General features: G+C 41.3%; 1 protein-coding gene across 1 annotated transcript in view; it reads right to left on the reverse strand.

Moving 5' to 3' along the window:
- Positions 1-27,805, reverse strand: part of cdh13 (cadherin 13, H-cadherin (heart)) — a 1,009,596-nt gene that overhangs the window by 635,636 nt on the left and 346,155 nt on the right. The window contains exon 4 of the mRNA XM_048606112.1: positions 24,110-24,226. Within this exon, the coding sequence (XP_048462069.1) occupies positions 24,110-24,226 (117 nt within the window). The remainder of the gene's footprint in view (positions 1-24,109; positions 24,227-27,805) is intronic.

Raw genomic sequence — 27,805 nt, forward strand, 5'->3', positions numbered from 1 at the left:
TCCACCATCTACAAGGCACAAGTCAAGAGTGGAATGGAACACTCCCCATTTGCCTGGATGGGTGCAGCTCCAACACCACTTAAGAAGCTTGACACCATCCAGGACAAAGCAGCCCGCTTGACTGGCAATGAATCCACAAGCATCCAGTTCCTCCACCTTTGATGCATAGTAGCAGCAGTGTGTACTATCTACAAAAGATACACTGCAGAAATTCACCAAAGATCCTGAAACAGCACCTTCCAAACCAACAACCACTTCCATCTAGAAGGACAAGGGCAGAATGGGACCATCACCATCTGCAAGTTCACTCCAAGAACGGCAGTGACCACATCTGCAGCAAGTGTTGGCTGCTTGAGGAGCTCCGGCTCAAAATTGATGAGCTGGAATCCGAACTCCAAACACTGCGGCACATGCGGGAGGGGGAGAAATACCTGGATGCTGTGTTCCAGGAGGCAGTCACACCTGGTAGATTAACTAATGTTAATTCGATCAGCGGGCAGGGACAGCAGTGTGTGACTGCGAGTGAGTAAGGTAGAGGGACCCTGCAGACAGGAACACAGGGCCCGCAGCCCTTGACATTGTCCCACAGGTATGAGGCACTTGCTCCCTGCGTGGATGAGGAACAGGGCTGCAGGAAGGATGAGTCAACTGACCATGGCACCATGGTCCAGGAGGCCATTCAAGAGGGAGGAGCAAAAAGACACATTGTAGTTGTAGGGGATTCCATCATCAGGGGGATAGACAATATCCTTTGCGAGCAGGATAGAGAATCCCGCATGGTGTGTTGCCTGCCCGGTGCCAGGGTGCAAGACATCTCTGACCGGCTTGAGGGGATACTAGAGGGGGAGGGGGAGGATCCAGCTGTTGTGGTCCACGTATGTACCAACAACACAGGCAGGACTAGAAAAAAAGACCTGTTTTGGGATTATGAAAAGCTAGGAACAAAATTAAAAAACAGGTCTTCAAGGATCATAATCTCTGGATTGCTGCCTGAGCCACGTGCAAATTGGCATAGAGAGGCGAGGATCAGGGAAGTAAACACGTGGCTAAAAGAGTGGTGTGGGAAAGAGGGTTTCCTTTTCATGGGGCACTGGCATCAGTTCTGGGACAGGAGGGATCTATACCGCTGGGATAGACTCCACCTGAACAGGGCCGGGTCCAGTGTTCTGGCAAAAAGGCTAAATAGGGTGGTTAATCGGACTTTAAACTAGTAAGTAGGGGGGAAGGGAGAAGTGAGCGTAGAGGGAGAATAACAATGAATGTAAGGCAAAGCAGCAGGTTAGCAGGTGACGAGGAAGCTTCAACTCCATTGAAAATTAGGAAAAAAGTTAAAGGGAAGGAGAACTCAAGAGCTGTTAGTAATGGAGGTAATAGGACCCAAAAAGAAGGTGCAAAAACTGGCATAAGGGCACTTCATCTGAATGCTCGGAGCATTCGAAACAAGGTGGATGAGTTGACGGTGCAAATCATGACAAATGGGTATGATTTAGTGGCCATTACAGAGACATGGTTACAGGATGGTCTATCCAGGAGTATCAAACTGTTCAGAAGGACAGACAGGAAGGTAAGGGAGGTGGTGATGCTCTGATTTTTAAGGATGATATCAGGGCGGTAGTGAGAGATGATATAGGCTCTACTGAACAAAATGTTGAATCCATTTGGGTGGAAATTAGGAATAGCAGGGAGAAGAAGTCACCGATAGGTGTGGTCTATAGGCCACCAAATAATGACATCGTGGTGGGGCGGGCAATAAACACAGAAATAGCTAATGCATGTAAAAATGGTACAGCAATTATCATGGGGGATTTTAATCTACATATCGATTGGTCAAACCAGGTCGGTCATGGCAGCCTTGAGGAGGGGTTCATAGAACGCATCCGCGATAATTTCCTTGAACAATATATAATGGAACCTACGAGGGAGCAAGCTATCCTAGATCTACTCCTGTGTAACGAGACAGGAATAATTAATGATCTCACAGTTAGGGATCCTCTCGGAAGGAGCGATCATAGTATGGTTGAATTTAAAATACAGATGGAGCGTGAGAAGGTTAAATCCAGTACCTATGTCCTGTGCTTAAACAAAGGAGACTATGAAGGAATGAGGAAGGAGTTAGCTAAGGTAGAATGGGAGCAAAAACTTTATGGTGGGTCAATTGAGGAACAGTGGAGGACTTTCAAAACGATTTTTCACAGTGCTCAGCAGAAGTATATTCCAGTGATAAGGAAGAACTGTAGGAAAAGAGAGGGCCAGCCATGGATGTCTAAGGAAATAAAGGAAAGTATCAGATTGAAAAAAAACACATACAAAAAAGCAAAGAGTAGTGGGAAACTAGTAACTGGGAAATCTTTAAAGGCCAACAGAAAGACACAAAAAAAGTTATAAAGAAAAGTAAGATGGATTATGAGAGTAAACTAGCTCAGAATATAAAAACAGGCTGCAAAAGTTTCTATAAATATGCAAATCGTAAAAGGGTGGCGAAGGTAAACGTTGGTCCTTTAGAGGATGAGAAGGCCAGTTTAATAACTAGGCATGAGGAAATAGCTGAGACATTAAACAGTTATTTCGTGTCGGTCTTCACAGTGGAAGACACAAATAACATGCTGAAAACTAATGGCAAGAAGGTTATAGCAGGTGAGGACCTAGAAACTATCATTATCACTAAGGAGGCAGTGCTGGGCAAACTAATGGGGCTAAAGGTAGACAAGTCTCCTGGCCCTGATGAAATGCATCCCAGGGTACTAAAAGAGGTGATGGGGGAAATAGCAAATGCACTAGTAATTATTTACCAAAATTCACTGGACTCTGGGGTGGTTCCCGCAGATTGGAAAACAGCCAATGTGACACCACTGTTTAAAAAAGGAAGTAGACAAAAAGCAGGTAACTACAGGCCAGTTAGCTTAACTTCGGTAGTGGGAAAAATGCTTGAATCTATCATTAAGAAAGAAATAGCAAGACATCTGGATATAAATTGTCCCATTGGGAACACCCAGCATGCGTTCATGAAGGGTAGGTCATGTTTAACTAATTTGGTGGAAGTCTTTGAGGACATTACTTGCATGGTGGACAATGGGGAACCTGTGGATCTGGTGTATCTGGATTTCCAGAAGGCATTTGACAAGGTGCCACATCAAAGGCTGCTACATAAGATAAAGTTGCACGGTATTACAGGTAATGTATTGGCATGGATAGAGGATTGGTTGACCAGTAGAAAGCAAAGAGTAGGGGTAAATGGGTGTTTTTCGGGTTGGTGGTCAGTGGCTAGTGGTGTTCCTCAGGGATCAGTGTTGGGACTACAATTGTTTACAATTTACATAGATGATTTGGAGTTGGGGACTAAGTATGGTTTGTCAAAATTTGCAGATGACACTAAGGTGAGTGGTAGAGCAAAGTGTGCAGAAGATGCTAAAAGTCTGCAGAGGGATACAGATAGTCTAAGTGAGTGGGCAAAGGTCTGGCAGATGGAGTACAAAGTTGATAAGTGTGAGGTCATCCATTTTGGTAGGAATAACAGCAAAATGGACTATGTTTTAAATGGTAAAAAATTGCAGCACGCTGCTGTGCAGAGGGACTTGGGTGTCTGTGTGCATGAATCGCTAAAAGTAGGACTGCAGGTGCAGCAGGTAATTGAAAAAGCAAATGGAATTTTGTCTGCCATTGCTCAAGGGATGGAGTTTAAAAACAGGGAGGCTATGCTGCAGCTGTATAGGGTCCTGGTGAGGCCACACCTGGAGTACTGTGTGCAGTTTTGGTCTCCTTACTTGAGAAGAGATATACTAGCACTGGAGGGGGTGCAGAGGAGATTCACTGGGTCGATTCCAGAGTTGAGAGGGTTGGATTATGAGGAGAGACTGAGTAGACTGGGATTATACTCATTGGAATTCAGAAGAATGAGGGGAGATCTTATAGAAACATATAAGATTATGAAGGCAATAGATAAGTTGGAGGCAGGGAGGTTGTTTCCGCTAACAGGTGACACTAGGACTAGAGGGCATCGCCTCAAAATAAAGGGAAGCAGATGTAGGACAGAGGTCAGGAGGAATTTCTTCACCCAAAGGATTGTGAATCTGTGGAATTCCCTGCCCAGTTAAGCTGTTGAAGCTACCTCACTGAATGTTCTTAAGGCAAGGCTAGATAAATTTTTGAACAGTAAAGGAATTAAGGGTTATGGTGAGTGGGCAGGTAAGTGGAGCCGAGTCTCAAAAAGATCAGCCATGATCTTAATAAATGGCGGGGCAGGCTCGAGGGGCCAGATGGCCTACTCCTGCTCCTAGTTCTTATGTTCTTATATTCTTAAGTCCTGACTTGGAAATATGCTGCCATTCCTTCACTGTCACTGGGTCAAAATCCTGGAATTTCCTCCCTGAGGTTCAACCTGCAGCATGTAGATAGCAGTGGCTAAAAAAGGCAGCTCACTAACATTTTCTCAAGGGCAATTAGGGACAGGCAATAAATGCTGGCCAGTCAGTGATGCCCACATCCCACAAGCGCATAAGAAAAAAACTTTGATCCACTTACTAATCGAAAACCTATCTCTGTTTTAAATATACTCAATGACTTGGCCTCCACAGCCTTCTGTGGCAATGAGTTCCACAGATCACCACATTCTGGCTGAAGGAATTCCTCCTCATCTCTGTCCTAAAGTGTCATGCCTTCATTCTAAGGATGTGCCCTCGGGTCCTCGTGTCACCTATTAGTGGTGACATCTTCTCCATTTCCACTCTGTCTAGGCATCTCAGTATTTTGTAAGTTTCAATCAGATCCCTTCTTATCCTTGACAACAAGGTGCAGGGCTGGATGAACACGGCAGGCCAAGCAGCATCATAGGAGCAGAGAGGCTGACGTTTCGGGCCTAGACCCTTCATCAGAAAAGGGGGAGGGGAAGGGGGTTCTGAAATAAATAGGGACAGAGTGGGAGGCGGATAGAAGATGGATAGAGGAGAGGATAGGTGGAGAGGAAACAAACAGGTCGAAGAGGCGGGGATGGAGCCAGTTGTATCCTTCTACACTCCACTGAGTACAGACCTCAATTCCTCAACCACTCCTCATATGACAAGCCCTTCATCCCTGGAGTCATCCTTGTAAACCGCCTCTGGACCCTTCCCAGGGTAACACATCCTTCTTGAGAATACAGGGCCCAAAACTGCCAGCAATATCCCAAATGTTGTTCACAGCCTTATCCAATCTCAGCAGTACATCCCTGCTCTTGTATTCTAGTCCTCTCAAAATGAACGTGAGCATTGCATTTGCCTTCCTAACCGCCAACTGAAGCTGCATGTTAACCTTACGATAATCCTGAACAAGACTAGACAGTGTGGCCTGCACATCTGCTCAGTGGTTAACTCTGTTGTCTCATAGTGCTAGGTACCCAGGCTCAATTCCAGCCTTGGGTGATTGTCTGTGTGGAATCTGCACATTCTTCCTCCATCTGTGTGGCTTCTGCCAGGTGGTCCCGTTTCTTCCCACAGTCAAAAATGTCCAGGTTAGGTGGATTGGCCATACAAAATTTCCCTGTAGTGTTCACAGATGTGTAAGCTAGGTGGGTTAGCCATGGCAAATGTTGGGTTATGGGGATACGGTAGGGGACAGTTTCTGGGTGGGATGGTCTTTGGAGGATCGATGCAGATGTGATAGGCCGAATGGCCTTTTTCTGCACTTTAGGGATTCTATTCTATGATTCCTAAGTCCCAGTTTTGATGAAGAGTGATTGGACTCAAAATATTAATTCTGCTTTCTCCCTACAGATGATGCCAGATCTGTTGAGTTTTGCCAGCAATTTGTTTTTGTTTCAGATCTCTAGCTTCTGCAGTTCTTTGTTTTATCCCCGAAGTTCCTTTGAGTTTCGGATTTCCAAAGCCTTTCCTCATTTGGAAAGTAATCTACTTCCATTTAGAAAGTAATCTAGGCCTCTATTTCTACCAAAGTGCATAACCTCACATTTTCTCACATATTCTTCTATCTGCCAATTCTTTGCCCACTCTCCTAGCCTGTCTAAGTCCTTCTGCAGCCTCCCTGCCTCCACAATATTACCTGTCCCTCCATGTATGTTTCTGTCATCTGCAAACTTAGCAACAATGCCCTCAGTTCCTTCGCCCAGACATATAATGTGAATAGTTGTGGTCCCAACACCGACCCCTGCAGAGCCCCACATGTCACCGGCTACCATCTTGAAAAGACCCTTTTATCCCCACGCTCTGCCCTCTGCCAGTCAGACAATCTTCCATTTATGCTGGCACGTTGCCCCAGACACCACAGAGTCATCTTATTTAGCAGTTTCCTGTGGGGCACCTTCTCAAAGGCCATCTGGAAATCCAAACAAATCACATTCACTGACTCTCTTTTGTCTAACTTGCTCATTACCTCCTCAAAGAATTCTAACAGATTTGTCAAGCATGATTTCCCCTTGACAAAGCCATGATGACTCAGCCCTATTTTAGCATGCACTTCCAAGTACTCAGCTATCTCATTCTTAACAATGGACTCTAAAATCTTACCAATGTCCAAGGTCAAGCTAACCAGCCTATAGTTGCCTGGCTTCTGCTTCTCTCCCTTCTTAAACAGGGCTGTTAAAATTAGCCATTTCCCATTCCTTTAGGGCCTTCCCTGACTCCAATGATGCCTCAAAGATCATCAACAATATCTCCATAATCAGCTCAGCTATCTCCTTCAGAACCCTCAGGTGTAGTCCATCTTGTCCAAGTGATTTATTTGTCTTCAGATCTTTCAGCTTCCCCAGCACCTTCTCCTTAGTGATGGCCAATACAGTGACTTCTGCTGCCTGACTCTTGTGAAGTATGGTATGTTACCGGTGTCTTCCACTGTGAAAAATGATGAAAAGTATGTCCATTCACCATTTCCTTGTACCTTATTGCTATTTCTCCAACCTCAAGTGTCTAATGTCCACACTTGCCTCACCTTCGGCTCACTAATCTAGTCCACTTCATTACACAACAATCCAGAATTGCTCGTTCCTTCATGGACTCTACCACAAGGTGCTCAAATAAAAAACATCTTGCAGACATTTCAGGAATTCCTTTTCTTAGGATCTGCTATCAACCTGATTTTCACAGTCCACCTGCATATTGAAGTCTTCCATCATTATTGTAATAATGTCTTTCTCTTACATGTCTTTCCTATCTCCTGATTTATTTTCTTCCCCATATCCTGATTATTGCTCGGAGGCCTGTACACAACACTCATCAGGGCTTTTTCCCCATTTGCATTTCTCAACTCTATCCACACAGATTCTATGTTTCTGACCTTATTTCGTTTTTTTGCTATTGTTTAATTTCATTTCTTACTAACAAGGCAACCCCAGCCCTCTGCCCACCTGCCTGTCCTTTCGATAGGTCACGCCTCCTTGGATGTTTAGTTTCCAGTTCTGATCCCCTTGCAGCCACGTCTCTGTGATACTGACAACATCATACCTGACAATTTCAATCTGTGCTACAAGCTCATATACCTTGTTTAATATACTGCATGAATTTAAGTACAACGCCCTCAGTCCTACGTTGTCTGCACTACCGCCCCGCCCCTCACCTTCTCATAGTTGTCCCCTTATCTGCCTTTTATGCCTGAAGTTAGATTCCTGACCCCTTCCATACTCTCTGCCCTGTTACTTGTTCTGGAAAATTTAATAAACTCTGCTGAGCTGTCCCCCACTGCCCCCAAACCCTGTGACCTCGAGTGACCTTTTGTAGTTGGATGTGGGCTTTTGCCTCACACATGCATGCACCCCACCATCCCGTCTGCAGAGGGGCTCCTTACTCTGTTAGGATCATTCAACAACAGTAATCAGACGAAAGGTGCACTAAACCAGAAAGGAAAGGATAATTACAAGGAACAGGATCTGTTATGGATACACTTCTTCTCCTTTCCCAGATGACAACAAAATGAGAATTGGTAATGGTCAAGGAATAGCCTTTCAGGTGGCTTGACTCCATGGTCATGCATAGTGCATAATATTGATAATATTGTGACAGTAATATTGGTGACAAGAATACATTCCTATTTCAGGTACTCAGCACGGCTGTCTCACCAGTTCAGTGTCGATTTAGATCAAAGGCATCTGACTTTTTTTCCCCACCAGGGAGACAGCAAAACTCCATCATCATTCTAATTGACAATTCAATCAACCAATTGAAATACAATGCCCTTGATTCAGGAAGGGCCAGGAAACAAAATTTCATTTCATCAAACAAAAGGTTTGTTTAAGGAAGTCACATTTTGTTCAGAAAGCAATCACATACTGCAAATAGGAACTGGCAGAGTGCTGTGTCTTTGTAATTTATATGGATTGCTGCTGTTTCACATGATATTGGGAATCATCCTAACCTCGACTCTCTTCCAAGTCCTTTCCCCTAGCTTAGCCATGGACTGAACAAAAACTGGCTGCCTTCTGGCAAATTTGGACAAAATTTAAACTGAGGACAGACCCCTAGATATTTTTAATCAACCTGTTTAAATGTGTTATAACAGACTTATGGAACAGGTGAGACTTGTACCCAAGTCTCCTAGCACAGAGGTAGGGACATTAACTCGGTGCCACAAGAGTACCTTAAATAAGCTCACATTAAGTATTTGGATTCAACTTGTTCAGACATGTTATTATATGTCTCTAGGGCAGATGTGACTTAAATTCAGATCTCCTTAATTCAGATACAGGAACCGTACCACTGTGCCACCAGAGTCAGAGTCAGAGTCAGATCCCCATGAAACTTAAAGTCATGAATTAGAGCCTAATTTGAGGGCCCTCTTGTCATGCAGTAGTAGTGTCCCTACCCCAGACCAAGGGAGCTGGATTCAAGTCCCCCTTGCTCCAGAGATGTATGATAACATCTCTGAACAGTCTGATTACAAAATAAGTCAAAGCCCTGCTTGATTTTTCCCAGTTTGCCTAGAGGTTCCCAAAGGTGATGGAGTACAGCAGTTATCTGAAAGTGGTCTCCCAGCAGTAGATCAGAAAGCCAGCACTCCAGAAAGATTCTGAGGGTCCCTCTGTCTTTGTCTGTATGGCCACAACTATGGCTGTACAGCACATTGTGAAAGAAAGAGTTTCCCCTCCACAACGGTGTTCTGACAACCGCAATCATTGGAAACAACCTCCCTTTCTATGCGTTATTTGCAATGCTCTTCACGAAATACACCTAGTCACCCTACTTGGGAAAGGATATTCTACTTATGAAGGGAGTGCAATGAAGGTTTAACCAGACTGCTTCTTGGAATGCGAGGAATGATGTATGAAAAGACACTGGATTTGTTGGACTATATTCACTGGAGTTTAGAAGAATGAGGGGTAGGCTGGGGTGGGGGATAGAGAATCTCATCGAAACCAGTAAGATTTTATAAGACTAGACAGGGAAAACAGAGGAACAATGTTCCTGATGACCAGCGAGTCCAGAATCAGGGGTCACAGTCTAAAGATAGGCCATTTAGGAGTGAGATAAGGTGAAATTTCTTCACCCAGAGAGTAGTGAGCCTGTGAAATTCTCTGCCAAAGAAAGTAGTTAGACCAAAACATTGTATTTTTTCAAGAAGGAGGTTGATATAGTCGTTAGGTTAAATGAATCAAGGGGCATGGGGAGGAAGGGGAAAACCATGGTACTGAGTTGGATGATCATACTGAATGGCAGAGTAGGCTTAAAGGGTCAAATGGATTGCACTTTATTTTCTATGTGTTTATATTGCAACCCCATTCTGTTCTGGACTATGTTCTGCTGGTCCCCCAGCTTCAAGAGTCCATCTACAATACTTAATTGCATAAGGGTGTGACCACTGGCCACTAATTCATCAATCAAGGCAAAATGAATGTGGATTGGCTTTTCCTGACTCAGTATATGGTAGTGACCTGCATTTGACCCCTGCCATCTGGGTCCTCAGTCAAAACCTAGAATCTTGAACAGTACCATAAAATCAGTGAATCCAATCAGAAAACAAGGTAGAAAAACAACTTCATGTAAAGAATGGCACAAATGTGAAACTCTACAAAAAACTCAATTAATAATTTTAAACAAGGTCAATAGACTTTTGTCAGCCAAAGTAGGTGGCATGAATTAAATTTGTATTAGTCAAGATGTCATTCAATGATGGAACAGGTTCAAGGGACTGTATGTTTCTCAATCCAATAATCCAGTGGTGCATTCCATGATTCCACAAACTTCTGCATAAAAATGTTTCTCCTGCTGACTGACCCAGATCTCTTTTTCATTCCCCCAGTGTTACACTGATCATTACCCATAACTCTGAATCATCAATCACTATATGTCAACATCATCTAATTCCTTCACAATTTTAAACTTTGTTATCAAATTCATTCTAAATTTCCACAGTGTTTTTCCCAACCTTGTGCGTTTTCTCATTAATCTCTATTGTAACCTATTACTTCCACATAGCAAATTTAATGTGGAGATGAACATTCCCCATGAAACATTAATAGTGCCAGGAATAAGGAATGCCGGTTAAATGGAAAAACTGGAGAAGCTGAGATTGCTTCCACAGAGAAGGTTAAGGAGGATTTTATAGAGTCATTGAAAATCACAAAGGGTCTAAACAGAACAAGAGTGTGAAACTGCTATCAATACAAGGTTGCTTAAGAACCAGTGGACACTCATTTAAAGTGATTAATAAAACAACTAATGGCAAGATGAGAAGAAACATTTTACACTCTAATACACTGCCTAAGCACTTAATGGGAACATGCAATCATAGCGTGGAGCTGGAGGAACACAGCAGGTCAGGCAGCATCAGAGGAGCAGGAAAGTCGATGTTTCGGGTTGGGACCCTTTTTCAAAACTGGGGAGGGGGAAGCGAGTTGGGAAATAAAGAGAGAGAGGATGGGTGGATGCAGATAGGGAGTGGTGGGGATTGATCAGTAGGAAGGGCAGGGCGGATAGGTGAGGAAGAAGATGGACAGGTTGTGTCAGGTCAAGGAGGTGGGGATGAGAGGGAGGTTTGGTCGTGGGATAAGACTGGGGGTGTGGGGAGATTTTAAAACTGGTGAATTCTATGTTCAGGCCATCGCGCTGTAGGCTCCCGAGGCGGAATATGAGGTGTTGCTCCTCCAGTCCCACAAAGACACCACGCGCAAACTGGAGGAGCAACACCTCATTTTCCAACTCAGGAGCCTGCAATTCGATAACCTGAACATAGAATTCACCAGTTTTAAAATCTCCCCACACTCGGCCGTATTCCACGACCAAACCTCCCTCTCATCCCCACCTCCTTGACCTGACACAACCTGTTCATCTTCTTCCCCACCTATCCACTCCTCCCACCTCACTGACCAATCCCCACTAACCACCACCTGCATCCACCTATCACCATCCCACCTCCCCTCCCCTAGCCCCACCCCTCCTCCCTCTCACCTCCCCCACTTATCCGCCCCACCCTTCCCACGGACCAATCCCCACCACCCCTGACCTGCAACCACCTATCACCACCTCACCTACCTTTCCCCAGCCCCACCCATCCTCCCTCTTGCCTCCTTAACCTGACACAACCTGTTCATCTGCTCACGAACAAAAACAGAAGTTGCTGGAAAAGCTCAGCTGGTCTGGCAGCATCTGTGAAGAAAAAACTCAGAGTTAACGTTTCAGAACCTGAAATAAAGAGAGAGAACAGGGGTGGATGCAGATGGGGAGTGGTGGAGATTGGTCAGTAGGAAGGGCAGGGCGGATACATGAGGAAGAAGATGGACAGGTTGTGTCAGGTCAAGGAGGTGGGGATGAGAGGGAGGTTTGGTCATGGGATAAGGCTGGGGGTGGGGAGATTTTAAAACTGGTGAATTCTATGTTCAGGCCATCGTGCTGTAGGCTCCCGAGGCATCCGCCCCACCCATCTGCCCCACCCTTTATTACTGACCAATCCCCATCGCCTCCTACCTGCATCCACCTATTACCATCCCACCTACCTTACCCCAGGCCCACCCCTCCTCCTTCTATTTATTTCCCAGTTCCCTAACCAGTGACCCTTCTTCAGAAATGATGGTAGCTGGGAAAACATCGGCTTGTATGCAGAAAATAGGGAGGGGGATTGGGTAGGGAGTAAACAATAGGATAGAGCCCGAAGAGAGAGAAGAGCAGTTCGATAGACAAAGGAGTTGATAACGATCTGGCTGGGAGGGTGAATAGCTGTTAATGGGGACTGTTCGTGACTAACAATAGGTAGTGTGTAATGGCAGGCTATGTGATAACAAGGCGTGGTGTGTTGGGTAAGGGAATGGACATGGGAGAGTTTAGGCCCTAAAATTATTGAACTCGATACTGAAGTCCAGAGGGCTGCAGGGTACCCGAGCGGAAAATGAGGTGTTGTTTTTCCAGCTTGTGTTGAACTTCGCTGGAACACTGCAGCAAGCCAGAGACAGAGATGTTGGCCAGGGAATGGGTCAGATTGTTAAAGTGCAAATCTGTCCATCTTTTCTCCCACCCATCCGCCCCACCCTTTATTACTGACCAATCCCCATCACCCCTACCTGCATCCCCGTATTACCATCCCACCTACCTTACCCCAGACCCACCCCTCCTTCTTCTATTTATTTCCCAGTTCCCTTCCCCCTCCCCAGTTCTGAAGAAGGGTCCTGGTCTGAAATGTCAACTTTCCCACTCCTCTGATGTTGCCTGACCTGCTGTGATCCTCCAGCTCCACACTTCGTTGACTCTGAATCCAGTGTCTGCAGTTCTTGCTATTTCCAACGTGCAATCATAGTTTTCAAAAGTGAATTGGTAATGCCCTTGAAGAGGGAAAAAAAAGCAAGGTGATGAAGAAAGGGAAGCACAACGGACTAACTGAGTTACTCTTGCAGAGCTGTCACAGATAGGCTGGAATGAATGCTGACGTTTCTGGCCTGCTGTGTTCATCTAGCTCTACACCTTGTTATCTCAGATTCTCCAGCATCTACAGTTCCTACTATCGGCTGGAATGAATGCCCTTCTTTATGCTGTTATCATGCTATGTCTCAGTAATCCAACTATGAGCATGAAATAGCTGTGTTTTTTTTAAAAGCATGTACATTCAGACAATTGCTGAATTTCAATGTCTTTAAGGAATTATATTGTTTAATGATCTAATGAGTCAAACAATTAGACAGGAATCTGCTTTTTGAAAGGTAATTTGTTCATTGTTGTATCTATCAGCAGGTGTTAGGCCTCTTTTATTCCAGAGTCTCTTGCCATTGCCAATCCACACTCAGTCAGCCTAGCTGTTACTATGGTTGCTAATGAGATGTGGCAAGGACTCCACACAAACTCACTAAAGTAGGCTTATTCTATAGAAGTGTTTTATTTTTTAATGTGATGTTATGCCTTCTAATCTGCATAAATAGAAAAGTTCCCTGAGCATCGCAAGGCTCTCCAGCAAAATGGCCATATTACATTATGAGCAAAACTATGGGTGGGAAGAGTTCCTAGCACAAAATGTCTTTAATTTGCTTTGAATGAGCAATCCCACACAGCAAAAGCACAGACAGAACAAATGCTCTTTTGTTGCTTTTTCACCTTAAGGTATTTTAGCAAGTCAGGTGACCTCACCTGAGTGAAAGTCCTGCCCGGAGTTAAAAAAGCAAATCTTAATTAATGTTCTTTCCCTCTCTTTATTTCAGCTGTCCTTCCAAATTGAGGTTTCAGCACTTGCAGTCACAATAAAATTCAGCAATAGCAGGAGGAAGGTTTCAGCCTTTTGATTTAGCCCAGAATGCTCTTTTGTATCATTGTCATTCTGTTGGTCAGCGTGTGGTGCAGACTGATACCAACAGCCTAGGTCAAATCCCTGTTACAGCTTTTGTAACTCATGGAGGCCTGCCTTTTTACCTTGCCCCAGTTTAGCTACAGAGTTGTGCTCCTGAAGCAATCTAACCAATTGTCTCTCAGCCTTTAAATAAGAACGGAAAGAACTGCGGACGCTGTAAATCGGGAACAAAAACAAAGTTTCTGGAAAAGCTCAGCAAGTCTGGTAGCATCTATGAAGGAAAAAATCAGGACTGAGGAAGGGTCACCGGTCCCGAAACGTTAATTTTTTTCTTCACAGATGCTGCCAGACCTGCTGAGCTTTTCCAGCAATTTCTGTTTTGTCTCTCAGCCTTTTCTGAAGTGCAATGTCTACAGTCCCTTGTAGACAATTGCTAATTACCCATTACGTAAGAGCCTTTCTAACAATGTAAAGAGTAAATTGCCTGAAGATCAGGTGTAGTATATAAAAGCTAAGTGTTATCTGTAAGGGAAGCTGCGATTAGTTATTTGCTCTGTTTTTCATATCACTTAACAAAATGATTATTTGGACACATAGACTTATATCACATGCTAGACTATTAAAATCTTCACCGTAGCAATGTGCCTGTTAAAACAGAATTGAATTATGGGAGATGAAATTTAACCAATAGACATGTGGCCTATGTCACTCTTTGAAACATACATCATGCAAATAAAGGGCATTTATTAGATCAAGGAGATTTGGTAGTGGTCTTCTAGAATAACACATCACGTGTAGACTTGCTTATAAGGATTACATTTTTCTAGAAGTTTTTGTTGTGTTGTAAAATTTGTGATTGTGCATTCTGGTAAATTCCATACAAATTGTCTTTTAATTTCAAGTGAAGCTTCCAAAAATGAGCCCTAATGCTGATGTCAGAAAAGCATCCTTAAGTGAACCAATGAGGCCTTTATCATTTTAATAGCAATCTCCAACTTCTCTGAATGAGATGCTTTCACCTGAATTTAATGAGGTGGTCTTAATCAGGGTCTAGGAAAGAAAAGACAAAATTCGAATTTATATAACAAAATTATAAAATGGCTGCAGAATGGAATGGCACTCAGCCCAAAATGCTTGTGTTTGTTCTCACACCTGCTACCCCATTTTCTCCCTTTAGATTCAAGACTTCTATGGCTTTGGATAGTCTAATTTTTCCTCAAGATGCAATAACCCAAACAACCTCATGTTTTATGAGATAACAAGGTGTAGAGCTGGATGAATACAGCAGGCCAAGCAGCAGAGGAGCAGGAAAGCTGACATTTCGGGTCTAGACCCTTCTTCAGAAATGGGGGAGGGGAAGGGGAGGCGGATAGAAGATGGATGAAGGAGAAGATAAGTGGAGAGGAGACAGACAGGTCAAAGACGTGGGGTTGGAGCCTGTAAAGGTGATTGTAGATGGGGAGTTAGGGAGGGGACAGGTCAGTCCAGGGAGGACGGACAGGTCAAGGAGGCGGGATGAGGCTAGTAGGTAGGAGATGGGGGTGGGGCTTGAGGTGGGAGGAGTGGATAGGTGGGAGGAGGGACAGATTAGGGAGGCGGGGACGAGCTGAGCTGGTTTTGGGATGCGGTAGGGGGAGGGGAGATTTTGAAGCTTGTGAAGTCCACATTGATACAATTGGGCTGCAGGGTTCTCAAGCTAAATATGAGGTGCTGCTCCTGCAACCTTCGGGTGGCATCGTTGTGGCACTGCAGGAGGCCCAGGATGGACATGTTTTGTTTTGACAAAGAATGTATTCATGGTCTCCATAACATTTAACACAAGAAATTACAATGAGGAACTTTTCAGATATTATTAGATGCAAGTCATTTTGTAAAATTTATAGCTTGTACTGCATGTTTGAAGATCTTAATTTTGGAAAAAAGCCACAAAAGCAGCCTAGTCCCACATTAGAGAGGATTTCCCAATGTGCACTTATAAACCAGTTGTTTTGAACTTTGTAGAATATAAACTGAATCTATGAAGTAAATTTGTTTTCAATTACAATTCCAATTTCCTTTCTTTTATATACCGGATGATCTGAAGACATTAATCCTTAAGATTGTCATATAACTTTGATCTCTACTCACATGCCACCTCCCTTTTCACTAAGCCTACTCCTTTGATTGAGCCTGGAAATAACTTTCTCCAAATAACATTGTAGTTTCAAATGCCCAGTTCTCTCGCCTTTGGCCTCAACAGTTACTGACTCATTAAATCCCATCCTCTTCACCATTTGTTTCAGAGATAGTAGGAACTGCAGATGCTGGAGAATCTGAGATAACAAGGTGTACAGCTAGATGAACACAGCAGGCCAAGCAGCATCAGAGGAAGCATCAGAAGGGTCTAGGCCCGAAACATCAGCTTTCCTGCTCCTCTGATGCTGCTTGGCCTGCTGTGTTCATCCAGCTCCACACCTGGTTATCTCTTCACCATTTGTGCTGTCTTTGACCACTGGAACAATTTCCTTTGACCACTCTTGTACCCCACATGATCATATTCTCAATTCTTTGGGATTTTAGCCTGAAACACCTTTGAAGAATAATTTACTCTTCCACTTCCAGCTCTGCAAGACCACAAAGCAGCAAGGGATTGTGTACTTTATCACTTAAATGCCTCACTATTCAACGATCATCTCTGAAGGAAATATGACACTCTGCTTCTCTGCTCCATCAATACTAACTTCTTAAAACAACCTCCTCCACACTCTCCTCCAACAAATGCAATCACGTTATGAACTTACTTGTTTCAAAGAGCTAAACTATCCAATCAGTTGCCTCTACAGCTTCTTGCCCTTCCCTTAACCTGCCAGAACCAACATCCTCTCCAGTTCTCTATGCCTTAACCTTGATTATATAAGATCCCCCCATCTCCCTTATCCAAGTTATTTTTGTTAATGCAACACACCCTATTTTCTCTAGACTCTATTCTGACTAAACTATTGACCCCTACACATTGTTTCCTGGCTCCTACCCTACATGGCATATTAATAGTTCTCTCTCCTCAGGCACTATTCCTCTCTTTTTCAAGTCTGCTGCCATCGACCCACTCCTTTAAAAAAAAAATTAATCTTCGATCCCTCCAAACTTATACACTAATGATGTCTCGTGATCTTCCCATTTCTCTTCAATGTCTTTGAACATATTAAGATTTTCCAAATCCATATCCATCTTTCCTGCGATTCTTTGCTTGAATTATTCCAATCAGGTTTGCTCCATCAAAATATGAATACAGCTCTTGGCAAAGTCACAAATGATATTTAATATAATGGTGACCAAGGTAAACTTTAACTTCTCACCATTCCAAACTTGTCTACTGCCTTTAACACAGTTACCACATATATATGCATCATCACCTCTCCAACTCTCATACAGCTAGATGGAAGCAGACTTGTATGGTTTCATTCGTATGCAACCTGTTACAGCCACAGAATCACCTGCAGTGGTTTCTTGTTCCTACATCATTATCTCCATGCTCCCCAAGGAGCTAACTTTGAACCCCTCCTATTCTTCACCTCCATGCTGCTGTTTAGCAAATCCAGAACCATCTTAACTGTTCCCATAAGCATGCTGATCAAATCTCTGCTGCCAGAGATGAGTTCTATAATAGTGAAACACAATAAAACTCAACATAATTTGCTTACACACAGTATGTAAGTCTTAACATTGAAAAATCTTCGGCAAAATTGAACAAAAGTGCCTGCAAACAGCTTGAATGCTTATTAACCGAAATTTTACAGACACTGAACTCAAAAATATTTTGGTTTGCAACATGGATAATGGGCTTCTAATTTTTTAATAGGTTACCATTGCAGACACTTGCAGAATAAGATTGATACCGAATGGAATTATAACTGCTACACTGATCATTCCTAACTTCATCACAATCATACTAGGTTCTGCTTAAACAGAAGATATTATTTGAGACAGATTGCAGAGTATGATCAGATTTTCAATACAGGTGAATGTTTTTAAAATAAATCTTAGACTTGGTGTCATGTTGAATTTACAGAAATAAGTGCAACAAATGCAAAAGTGTGGATAGTGCTAAGTCTATGCATTTCTGTGTTTTTTTTAAAACATGCATTCGCCAGATGTAAGCATCTCTGGTCAGCATGTATTACCCAGTCCTAATTTCCCTTGACAAGGTGATGGAAAGTTACTATCCTGCACTGTTGCAGTCCAGGGGTTTAGGTACTCCCAGAGTCTTGTTAGGAAGGGAATTCCATGATTTTGAACCAGCAACAGTGAAGACACAGCAATGTAGTTCCAAGCAAGGACTATGTATGGCTTGGAGGGAAACCTGCAGGTGTATATTCCCATGCACTTACCATTATGGTTGCATTTCTCTTTCACATTTGATCACCAGGCAATCTGGCACATGTTGTCCACAAGCACTTTGATCGTGGAGAACTGTGCAATCTTTACTTGTACCTTGAGGGACTTATTCCTTCCCAACATTATAAATGGCAGAAGTACAAGTCCATCCAAACTTGGCAGAAATGTTTTAGTAAAATTTTTAAACGTAAATGATTTTCTATGAATACATGGATTTTCATGTTTCCACAATTGTGCTGCCTCCCTATTCAATCATGATATAACGTGCAAGGTTTAGGTCTGTTGTGAACCACACATACAAATTGTCTCATAAGACGTGACTGACCCTGTTTCACGAAAATAAATGCATTCATTAAGCTGGCAATTTAATAACATCCACTAGCACTTGAACTTAAACAGGCAAAGAAAAGTAAATACTGAAAGAAAGTGCATTTCATTTTCATCATTATGAACGAACATTGTGCAACAACTCCAAATGACATTCCAAGACAAAGCAACCACTGAAAAATTGGTTCAGCACAATATTTTGCAGTATCACAGAGTGGTGCAATCATTTTCCACTTTTCATCCTAACCAGAACAAGCAATAAGTAAATATAACACAGACAGTCACATCAACACACAGCTTATAGTTCAAACACCAATCAAGTGGTGGGCAAATTACTTCTGTTCTATTTCATCTTCCCTTAAATGCAGCATTATTCAAAAACACAATAATACAAAATCTATCTAGGAAAGTGAATTCTGCTATTCTTGAAGTGCAGCATTTTTCAATTGCAATGATTGCCCCTTTCTGTGCATTGTTTTGATACTGTTTCATCCAAGAAGAAAAAAAGGAGAAAAAAAATCTGACAAACGTCACGAAGGCTTTATACCAAATGGAATTGTAACTGCTACACTGATCATTCCTAACTTTACCACAATCATACTAGGTTCTGATTAAACAGAAGATATTATTTGAGATAGATTGCAAAGTGTGATCAGATTTTCAATACAGGTGAATATTAGTCAGTTTCTATAATGAACATTCAATCATCAGTTTTCTATGTGGGCAACAAGTTGAAAACCTATCTGATTATTATAGCATTAATCTGCTTTTGTACCTATTGTGTTCGAACAATTGAAAATAACAGTTCAGTCTCTCAATTGGCAAAAGGACACTCCAATGTTAAATCAAATGTTAGGTTCTTTTGCTCCATATAAATAAACAGCAATTTACACAAACTTGGCTGACCACTGGTAGGCAACTGTAGAGAGTTTGCAATTGACCTCTGTCTCTTTGAACCAGTCAGGCTGTTTGCTGTTCCTGATTACTGCACAATGAGCTCTGCAAAGGCATGGTTCAGTGCCCAGAGGTTTGTAGCTGAGATTTCCTCTGTGCATTACATACAAGATAAGAAGCATATTCTTTATAAATGGGTTTACAAACATGTTGCACAAACATTTTTATTTTCTCCTCCTCAAGGAAAAGGCCAGGCAATGATGTACATCTCACTTAACTCAGCCTGCAGGTAATGGTTCTCCACAGGCTACTCAGATAAGCTGCTGAAAGCACATGCTACAGGACTCTAGCATTTAGGAGGCAAAAGTGAATGTTCTTAACCTTAAAACTGCATTTGACAAAATGTAACATAAAGAACCCCTAATAAAATTAGAGTCAATGGGAATCAGGGCAAAACTCTCTGTTGGTTGGGAGTCATAACTAGTACAAGGGAAATGGTTGTGGTTTTGGAAGTCAGTCATCTCAATTCCAAGACATATCTGCAGGAGCTCCTCAGTGTAGTATCTTAGGTCCAAAATTCTTCAGCTGCTGTTGTGTGATTTTTGACCTTGTCCATCCCAGTCCAACACCGGCACCTCCACATAATGGCCTTCCCTTCATCATAAGATCAAAAAGGGGATAGTCACTGATGATTTGACAATATTCTGCACCACTGGAGATTCCTCAGATACTCAAGCAGCCTCTGGGCAAATAGAGAAAAATGTGGACAATATTCAGGCTTGGATCGACAAAAGTGCCAAGTATTTTTTTAATTCACTCCATGGGATGTGGTATATCTGGCTAAGCCAACATTTTTATTGCCCATCTCTAATTGCCTAATGGCAACAGAGTCAAACACATTGCCATGGGTCTGGAGCCAGAAGAGCTGAGAATGACAGATTTCCATCCCCAAAGGACATTAGTGAACACAATGGGTCTTTTCCAACAATCAACAATGGTTTCATGGTCATCATCAGACCCTTAATCCCAGATTTTTATTGAATTCAAATTCCACCATCTGCCATGGCAGGATTTGAACCCAGCCAGAACATTAGCTGCCACAGAAGTGCTCGGCAAAGTGCTCTCCAACAAGTGAGAGTCTAACCATCACCCCTCAACATTCAACGGCACTGCCATTGCTGAATTGTCCACTAACACTTTTGGTGTTAACACTGACCAGAAACTGGACTATCCATATAAAGACAGCATAGCAAGAGCAGGTCCAAGAATTGGAATCCAGCAGTGGGTAATTCCGCTCCTCACTCGCCAGAAGCTTGTTTATTTCAGGAGTGTGCCAAAATGTTCTTCATTTGTCTGGATGAGCACAACTTCAAAAAACACTCAATAAGCTTGACACCGTCCAGGACAAAGCAGTCTGTTTAAACGGCATCACATCCATAAACATCCATTCTCTCCTCTGCTGATGTACAGTAGCAATAGTGTGCATCATCTACAAGATGCACTGCAGAAATCCACCAAAGCTCCTTAGACAGCAGTTCTAAACTGCAACTACACCTCTCTGAGCCACATACCATCCTGACTTGGAAATAAAATGTCATTCCTTCACTGTCACTAGGTCAAATTTCTGGAGCTCACCTCTAGCCCTTGTGGGTTTGCTTACATCAAATGAACTGCAGTAGTTTGAGAAACTTAACATTCCAACATCTTCTCAAGGAAAGTTAAGAATAGACAATAAATACTGGCCAAGCCAGTAAAGCCCAGATCTCCTTAATTTATGAAAAGATAGGTAGAAATTGGGGTGGAAACACTGACACAAAAATGTCATGAGCATGTAACAAGCGAACTTTGCAGTGTAGCACGTATGCATCAGTGACTTTGTTAGTATTTGTTGACACATCATTCCGCTGATTATCCTCCACTATTTGAGGACCTGTGTTCAGCTACAATGACTCCATTCCAGCACGAAATCCTTTTGCTGTTCTGTATCCCCTTATGATAAAATCACTTTGAATCGAAGGAAGGCAAATCAAAAAATCTTCTCAATGATGAAAGGCTCAGGAGCTATCGAGGAGCAAAGCAACTCAGGTCATCATGTACATAAATCTCTATGCTGGTACAGATAATCAAAAAGGTGAATGGAATATTGTCTTTTCTACCAAGGAGGTTGGAGTTCTTTTTAAATGAAAAAAAATGCTTCCATTGCACAATCTGTGCTCAGATAGATTTGTTTGGCTGCTTTCATCTTTGACCACCAGGCCTCAGGAAATGTTCACAGTAATTCCATTTGCTGGGGTGATGCATAGATCCAGAATGATACCAGGGCTTAAATTGTGAAAGTATGCTTAATAGCTTGTTTTCTCTTCAATTTTTTTTAAAAGGGGGTGACTTTTGGGGTATTTAGAATAATGAATGGATTTGATAAAGTAGATGCAGATAAATAGAGTAACAATATAGATCAGCCATAATCTAACTGGATGACAGCACAGGCTCAAAGGGTTGAATAACCTGCCCATCTTGCCTATGTCTTGATCTTAAATCCTCCTCAAAACCCATCACATTCACTATTTTTGTTCTTTTACCCTTTATCATTTTGACTCAATGTGCATCTTTTTATCATCCTGGTGAAGTGCTTTAGAATGTTATTCTTGTACTAAAGATGCTATATAAATGCACATTGTTAATTGGTTTGTAAACCGATCTATTTCGCTAAGTACTGAAGTATGTCAGCAGCTTTGATAATGCATTCTTTCTTCTAAAATCACACACCATCTGCCGTGTAAATAAAGTGCTGAATTAAGCAAATGCATACATTTACTTTAGCAGCAGCAGTGTTTTGTCTGTAAACTCTGGCTTTATGCAAAACATGTATCGAGATCTCAAAAAGGCTGAGTGAGAGCCTGAGCAGTGAATGGGAAAAACAGCATGGCTAAACTGAATACGTAGTAATTTAGGTAGAGGAAATCTTAAAAGGACATGATTATGGTTTTGCAGGAAACAGTGCACATCAAAAATCTTCTTCCCTCACGGGCGTTCCATAGTAAGCATATAAACTAAAAACGCAGTACAGATTAAAACAAACTTGTGGTCAATACAATAAGATATGCAATCAGTGGATCTAAACATATAACATAGCAGATATTTGAGAAGCTGAATTTTATGGATTGTTGGACACACTCATACTTTTGATGACAGGCAGTAAACCTAGTATTGTTAAGTTCTCAGGCTCAATTTATTTTCTGCTGACTTCACTTGGGTGGGTTGTCTCACTGGTGGTATTATTTCAGACCACACTTACTGACCTGTCCTAAAATGACAGTTAATATGCTCGGTATGCTATTCCTGCTTGTGATCTCAAAAATATTATCAAGTTAAATACACTACTCATCATGTGATTTAAATGTTCATACACACATTTGTTTTTACAAATAACCTAGCTACTTTGGTCCAACACTTAAAATTTTTTGTGGTCTTTGCAGTATAAGGAGAGACAAAGGAGACGCTGGCTTTGCCCATTTGTTGGGGGCATAATAAGATGCACAACTTAAAGCGTATGATGGAAACACATAAGTAGTGTGTGGATTTAGCAGATTGGTTAGGCCTTGCCTGAAACAAAAGTCAGACTTATTAAAAATAGCTGATCTAACACCCACTGCTAACCTCTTTGCTCAATATCTGAACATTGTCAGCCAATTTCTACCTTCCCCATATTGTCCCCTCTCAGAAATATAAAATGAGGCCTGTGCCAGCATCCTTAGAACTAACTTTTATCTGCAACAGGCACCATCTCTGAAGAACATAAAAAGTTAAGATGACAGGGATAAAAGTATAGGAGCAGGAGTAGGCTCCTTGAGCATGCTGCATCATGCAATACAATCATGGCTGATCTTTACTTCAACTCCTTTTCCCTGCTCACTCCCCATAATCCTAGCTTCTGAAGTGATAACAATCTGTCTCAGTCATAACTATATTCAGTGATGAAACATTGACATCCATTTGGGACTAGAATCCCAAAGATTCACAACCCTTTCAGTGAAAAAATTTCCCTTTGTCTCAGTCCTAGATGATTGGCCCTTTGCTATATCATAAAAATAAAATTATACTTTATGAAATGTGTAACAGAGCATTACACAACAGATTGATAGATCAGTTCCTTTCAAAACAACACGAGCTATTTTACTACACCTGCCATTATAGGTTATATTTATGACATACAATTATATTTCATGTCAAACATTTGCTCATGCGGACAGCCTGAGTGCTTTTACACAGTTCCCTCGGGATGTGATGGAATATGGCCCTCTTCATTCCCCATTGGGCTTTTGCTGTGGTTGTCGCAAATTATAGTGCTTCCATCAAAACGTAGACCTGGATATTGGAATGTGCCAGTCGACAATTCTTAATTACTGAATGATCAGGCCCTTATCCTGAGACTGAACTCTTGCATTCCAGATTCCCCAATTAATAGAAATAATCTGTGTCTACCATGTCGAGCCCCTTTAAAATCTTGCGTGTTGCAATGAGATTATCTCAGCCAGTTTACACTGGGGGTTAGACTAAGGTTCCCCAAATGCTGCTTGCTCCTTGCTGATGCAGAAGGATCAAGATGATGTGATACTTTCATTTGTCAGTTTTGTTGTGACAGTCTTTCCTGGTAATTGATACATGCACAGACTCAAGGGTGAATTATTTCTACCCAACAAATTCAAATCAGCCGTGTGGTCATGTTCAATGTAAATTTTATCTGCTTAAACTTCATTGATCGACCTATTCACTAAATTGATGGATAATTATGATTGCAAATCAGTAAAAACAAATTCATAGCCATAATCCTTACCCGTCCAATAACTTTGGGAAATGGTCCTCTTTGATTCTCAGGGAACGATATGGGAGGGGCTATCAAAGATCTTTTTCTTCTGTGGAGAATAGAGGTGTTTCCAATTTTCAGGCTCTCCTTCAAACAGAAAGATCAACAAAAGGTATGTAATATGTATATAGGTGTTATAAATTTGAAACAATATTTTTTTCTGCAAAACGGAATCATCAAAACAACTGCTGGGTGCTTATTTCACTGCAGTGGCAATTTGAATCTTGAGAACACGACAGTAATCTTTTTACCTCAGATAATAAGGAACTTGAGAAAAAGTGGAGATGAATCAGTCAATATCATAGAATGCAACACATCAAATAAAATCAAGTTCTTTCATTTTGCTAACATGTTTACCATTACACTGATTTTAAACAGTTAAGCCTGGACATGGTGTCTGTAATATAACAGGATATGCTGCCAAGTTTAGCAATGAATTATACGAGTTATTTAATGGGGTCAAAGGCTCATATTCAGCATTGACTGGGTATTAAATTAATTAGGCCTTTCATTTTAGTGAGTGAATTTCTAATACATAAGTAACTCCAACATGTGTTACTGGCAAAGTGCAGCAATCCCTTAACCTATTGTTGCATCGCACAGATAACTAGTTAGGCACAAACAATGCAAAGGATTAACAAACAGAGCTACATTACAAATTGATGTAACATTAAGACCATTTCGGCTTTGGAAAAAGAGTTGAGTTTTTTGAAGATTACTGAAGTGAATATAATTTACCTGCAGCTCTCTTTAAATTGTAATAACAGTGCATAAAACAATCGCTAACAATATGATCCTATACAGTTTCAGTTTGTGAATCAAGTCTACACTTATGCAATACAATAACAACAAGATTTTAATCATGCATCCCTCAATCTTTTCTTAAAGCAGCAGGCTTTTAAAACCCACACTTGACACCACATAAACACAACAGAAGCAGCGTGAGGGAACAGCTACTGTAATGAGAAAAACTAGGTCCATTATCCAAATTAAAACCCGACCCCAGAAGTGGGAAGAAGGTAAACCTTAAATGTGAACTTGTGATTTAAGATGGTAAATAACCTGTTGGCAGCAATCTGGGAAGGTCAGCCATGGTCTTTCCTGCCCAGAAATTAATTCAAACCAGCCGAATTAAATTGTCTAAATAAAAACCAAAAGAACTGCGGATGCTGCAAATCAGGGACAAAAACAAAGTTGCTGGAAAATCTCAGCAGGTCTGGCAGCATCTGTGAAGGAAAAACCAGAGTTTTGGGTCCGGTGACCCTTCCTCAGAACCCAATTAAATTGTAATTAAATTGTCTTCCCACTTCCAAACTCACCACCTCCAGAAACAGAAGACTCCACTCTATTTCTACCACCTCGCTGGCTTGCAAAACTTTGACAAACTCTTCCTTTCTAAAGCATTTACTTAACAAAACCAGCGAAAATAGTTTGTCTTTGCAAAAATAGTTCTGCCTGGTTACGGAATCATTTTACCTAAGAATTAAACATACTTAGATAGAAAATGAATATAGGAAATAGTAAGCGATTCCTATTTAAAAAGAATGAGAAATGAACTTGCATTTCCTATGATGCTGCTTGGCCTGCTGTGTTCATCCAGCCCTGCACCTTGTTGTCTCGGATTCTCCAGCATCTGCAGTTCCTACTATCTCTGATTGCATTTCAACTCTCTGTTTATGTTCTCAAAACATCCAAAAGCACTTCACAGCCAGTAATATATTTTTGAAGTATAGCCATCATTGTACACATCACAAGCATTGTGTATGCGGCAAAGTGTCACAAACAGCAATGAGATAAATCACTACACGTTTTAGTGATGTTTGTTAAGGAATAAACATAGGGCAAGGCAGCAGAACTCTCTAGCTCTTCTTGCAAAAAGTGTCTTTTTCAGGAGCTTGAGTGCAAGTCTTATCTTAATGATGGCCCCTTTGATAGTGCTGCTTGAAGATGCCAGGCCAGATAATATCCTGAAACCTGCAAGAGAAGCCTGCATTTACAATCTTCTGTTTACTTGACAGCAAAACTACCTTTACTAATAATGAAAAAGGCAATGTTTTCAATGACAAGTAGGTATATTATTCATTTGTCCCATATTATACATAGTGTGAATCACCAAAGCAGAAATAATAGTTGTCAATACATGTTAAAATTTCACTAATATGTTTCTTTCAATCTTTGTATGTAGTTGTTATGCTATTGTGTTGTTAACTATATAAAATGCTTTCAGAGAGCAGCAGTTTGTGTGCATAAAATTATATGCAATCATTTGTTAGATGTTGATAATGACATTAGACATTGTACAACATTGTAATTAGATCCTTTTACTTTAGTGTCAATTTTGTATTTGTGCTATTATTACATTAAATTGGAAAGGTTTTGAAATTAAGGTACAATTGTTACGTAAATCAAAATACAAAACAAGGCTTGCAATGGAATACAATTTTGCCAAGACACAAAAGGTTGCACATTTCAGATGAGTTCATGAGCACAGCTTAGTGTGCACTAGGAAGAGTTAATTTTATCAAGCCAATAAAAGAACAGTGTTGAAAAATACGGTGATACAGGTTTTATGGAAATATTTCACAGTTAGGTTGTCTGTAAAGCCTAGAGTGCAATTATAAGTTTTCTATCGAATTAATATTCTTAGAATGAATCACGAATTGATGTTCTGTGGAAAAGAAATCAATGTATTGAAATAGCAAATTACTCCAATTGCAAGATGAAAATAACAGTAGATTATTTCTTTTAATATCTATAAATATATCCAATTGAGTGTGTGATTAACAAAAAGGTGAGTCAAAAGTCTATTTTTTTTTAATAAAAGGGGAGTGAAATTAAGTGTATAAGAAAGGGCCATCAAGCCCAGATAATTTCTTTGAGATGTCTGTAAGAAGAGGATGAACAAAAATTTTACCTATGAACTTCGTTTTTCTTAGTGGCTAAAATATGCTCATTTGATGTTCCATCTTTGCTAAAATATGTGCATTGTTCAAGTAGCACAAACTTACATTTATATATAGCTCACATCTTTAATTGGTTTCAATTCTATTCATGTTATTAATCTCTATTCTGAACTTGGTCACATAGCTTGTTATCATTTGCACACTTTGGAAGAATATAGGAAGTACCATTCACATTTTATGAATGGTATGGGAAAAGGAAGACCAGATTTGACTTCCTCAATTACATTTGTCACTACACTTTGGGCAGGATCTTGTAACTTCGTTGCAGCTTCTTTCTCTTGCTAAGTAGATTTCAATATAATAAGCTTCCTCTGGAGAGGCTTCTTAAAAATTGGTTGCCATCCATTGAACTTCAGTTGAAAAATGGGGTTAATCACAGGAAACCTTGTATAACAATACCAAAAGAAACTTCATAGAAGTGGAAGACCACAGTTTCTGAGTGACACAGTAGCATTTTAACTTCAGGAAATAATCAAGCAAGCAGATCTGAGATGGATGGCAAACTGAGCAGACCTCTGTTATATGAGGTTTGGGCAACTTTAACATGGGAACCTTGTCTGCATCTCCTTGACTAGTTGTGTATGCAAAACTGATGGAAACTGAAAGCTGAATGAGAGGCAGAAATATGCCATTTACTAGGTCCCAATGGAATGCAGTTGGGTAAAAGAACAGTCTTGAGAGAACTTCTCTCAAGGAAGTGTGA

The sequence above is a fragment of the Rhincodon typus genome, chromosome 15, assembly GCF_021869965.1.
Source record: "Rhincodon typus isolate 14 chromosome 15, sRhiTyp1.1, whole genome shotgun sequence".
Lineage (NCBI taxonomy): Eukaryota > Metazoa > Chordata > Chondrichthyes > Orectolobiformes > Rhincodontidae > Rhincodon > Rhincodon typus.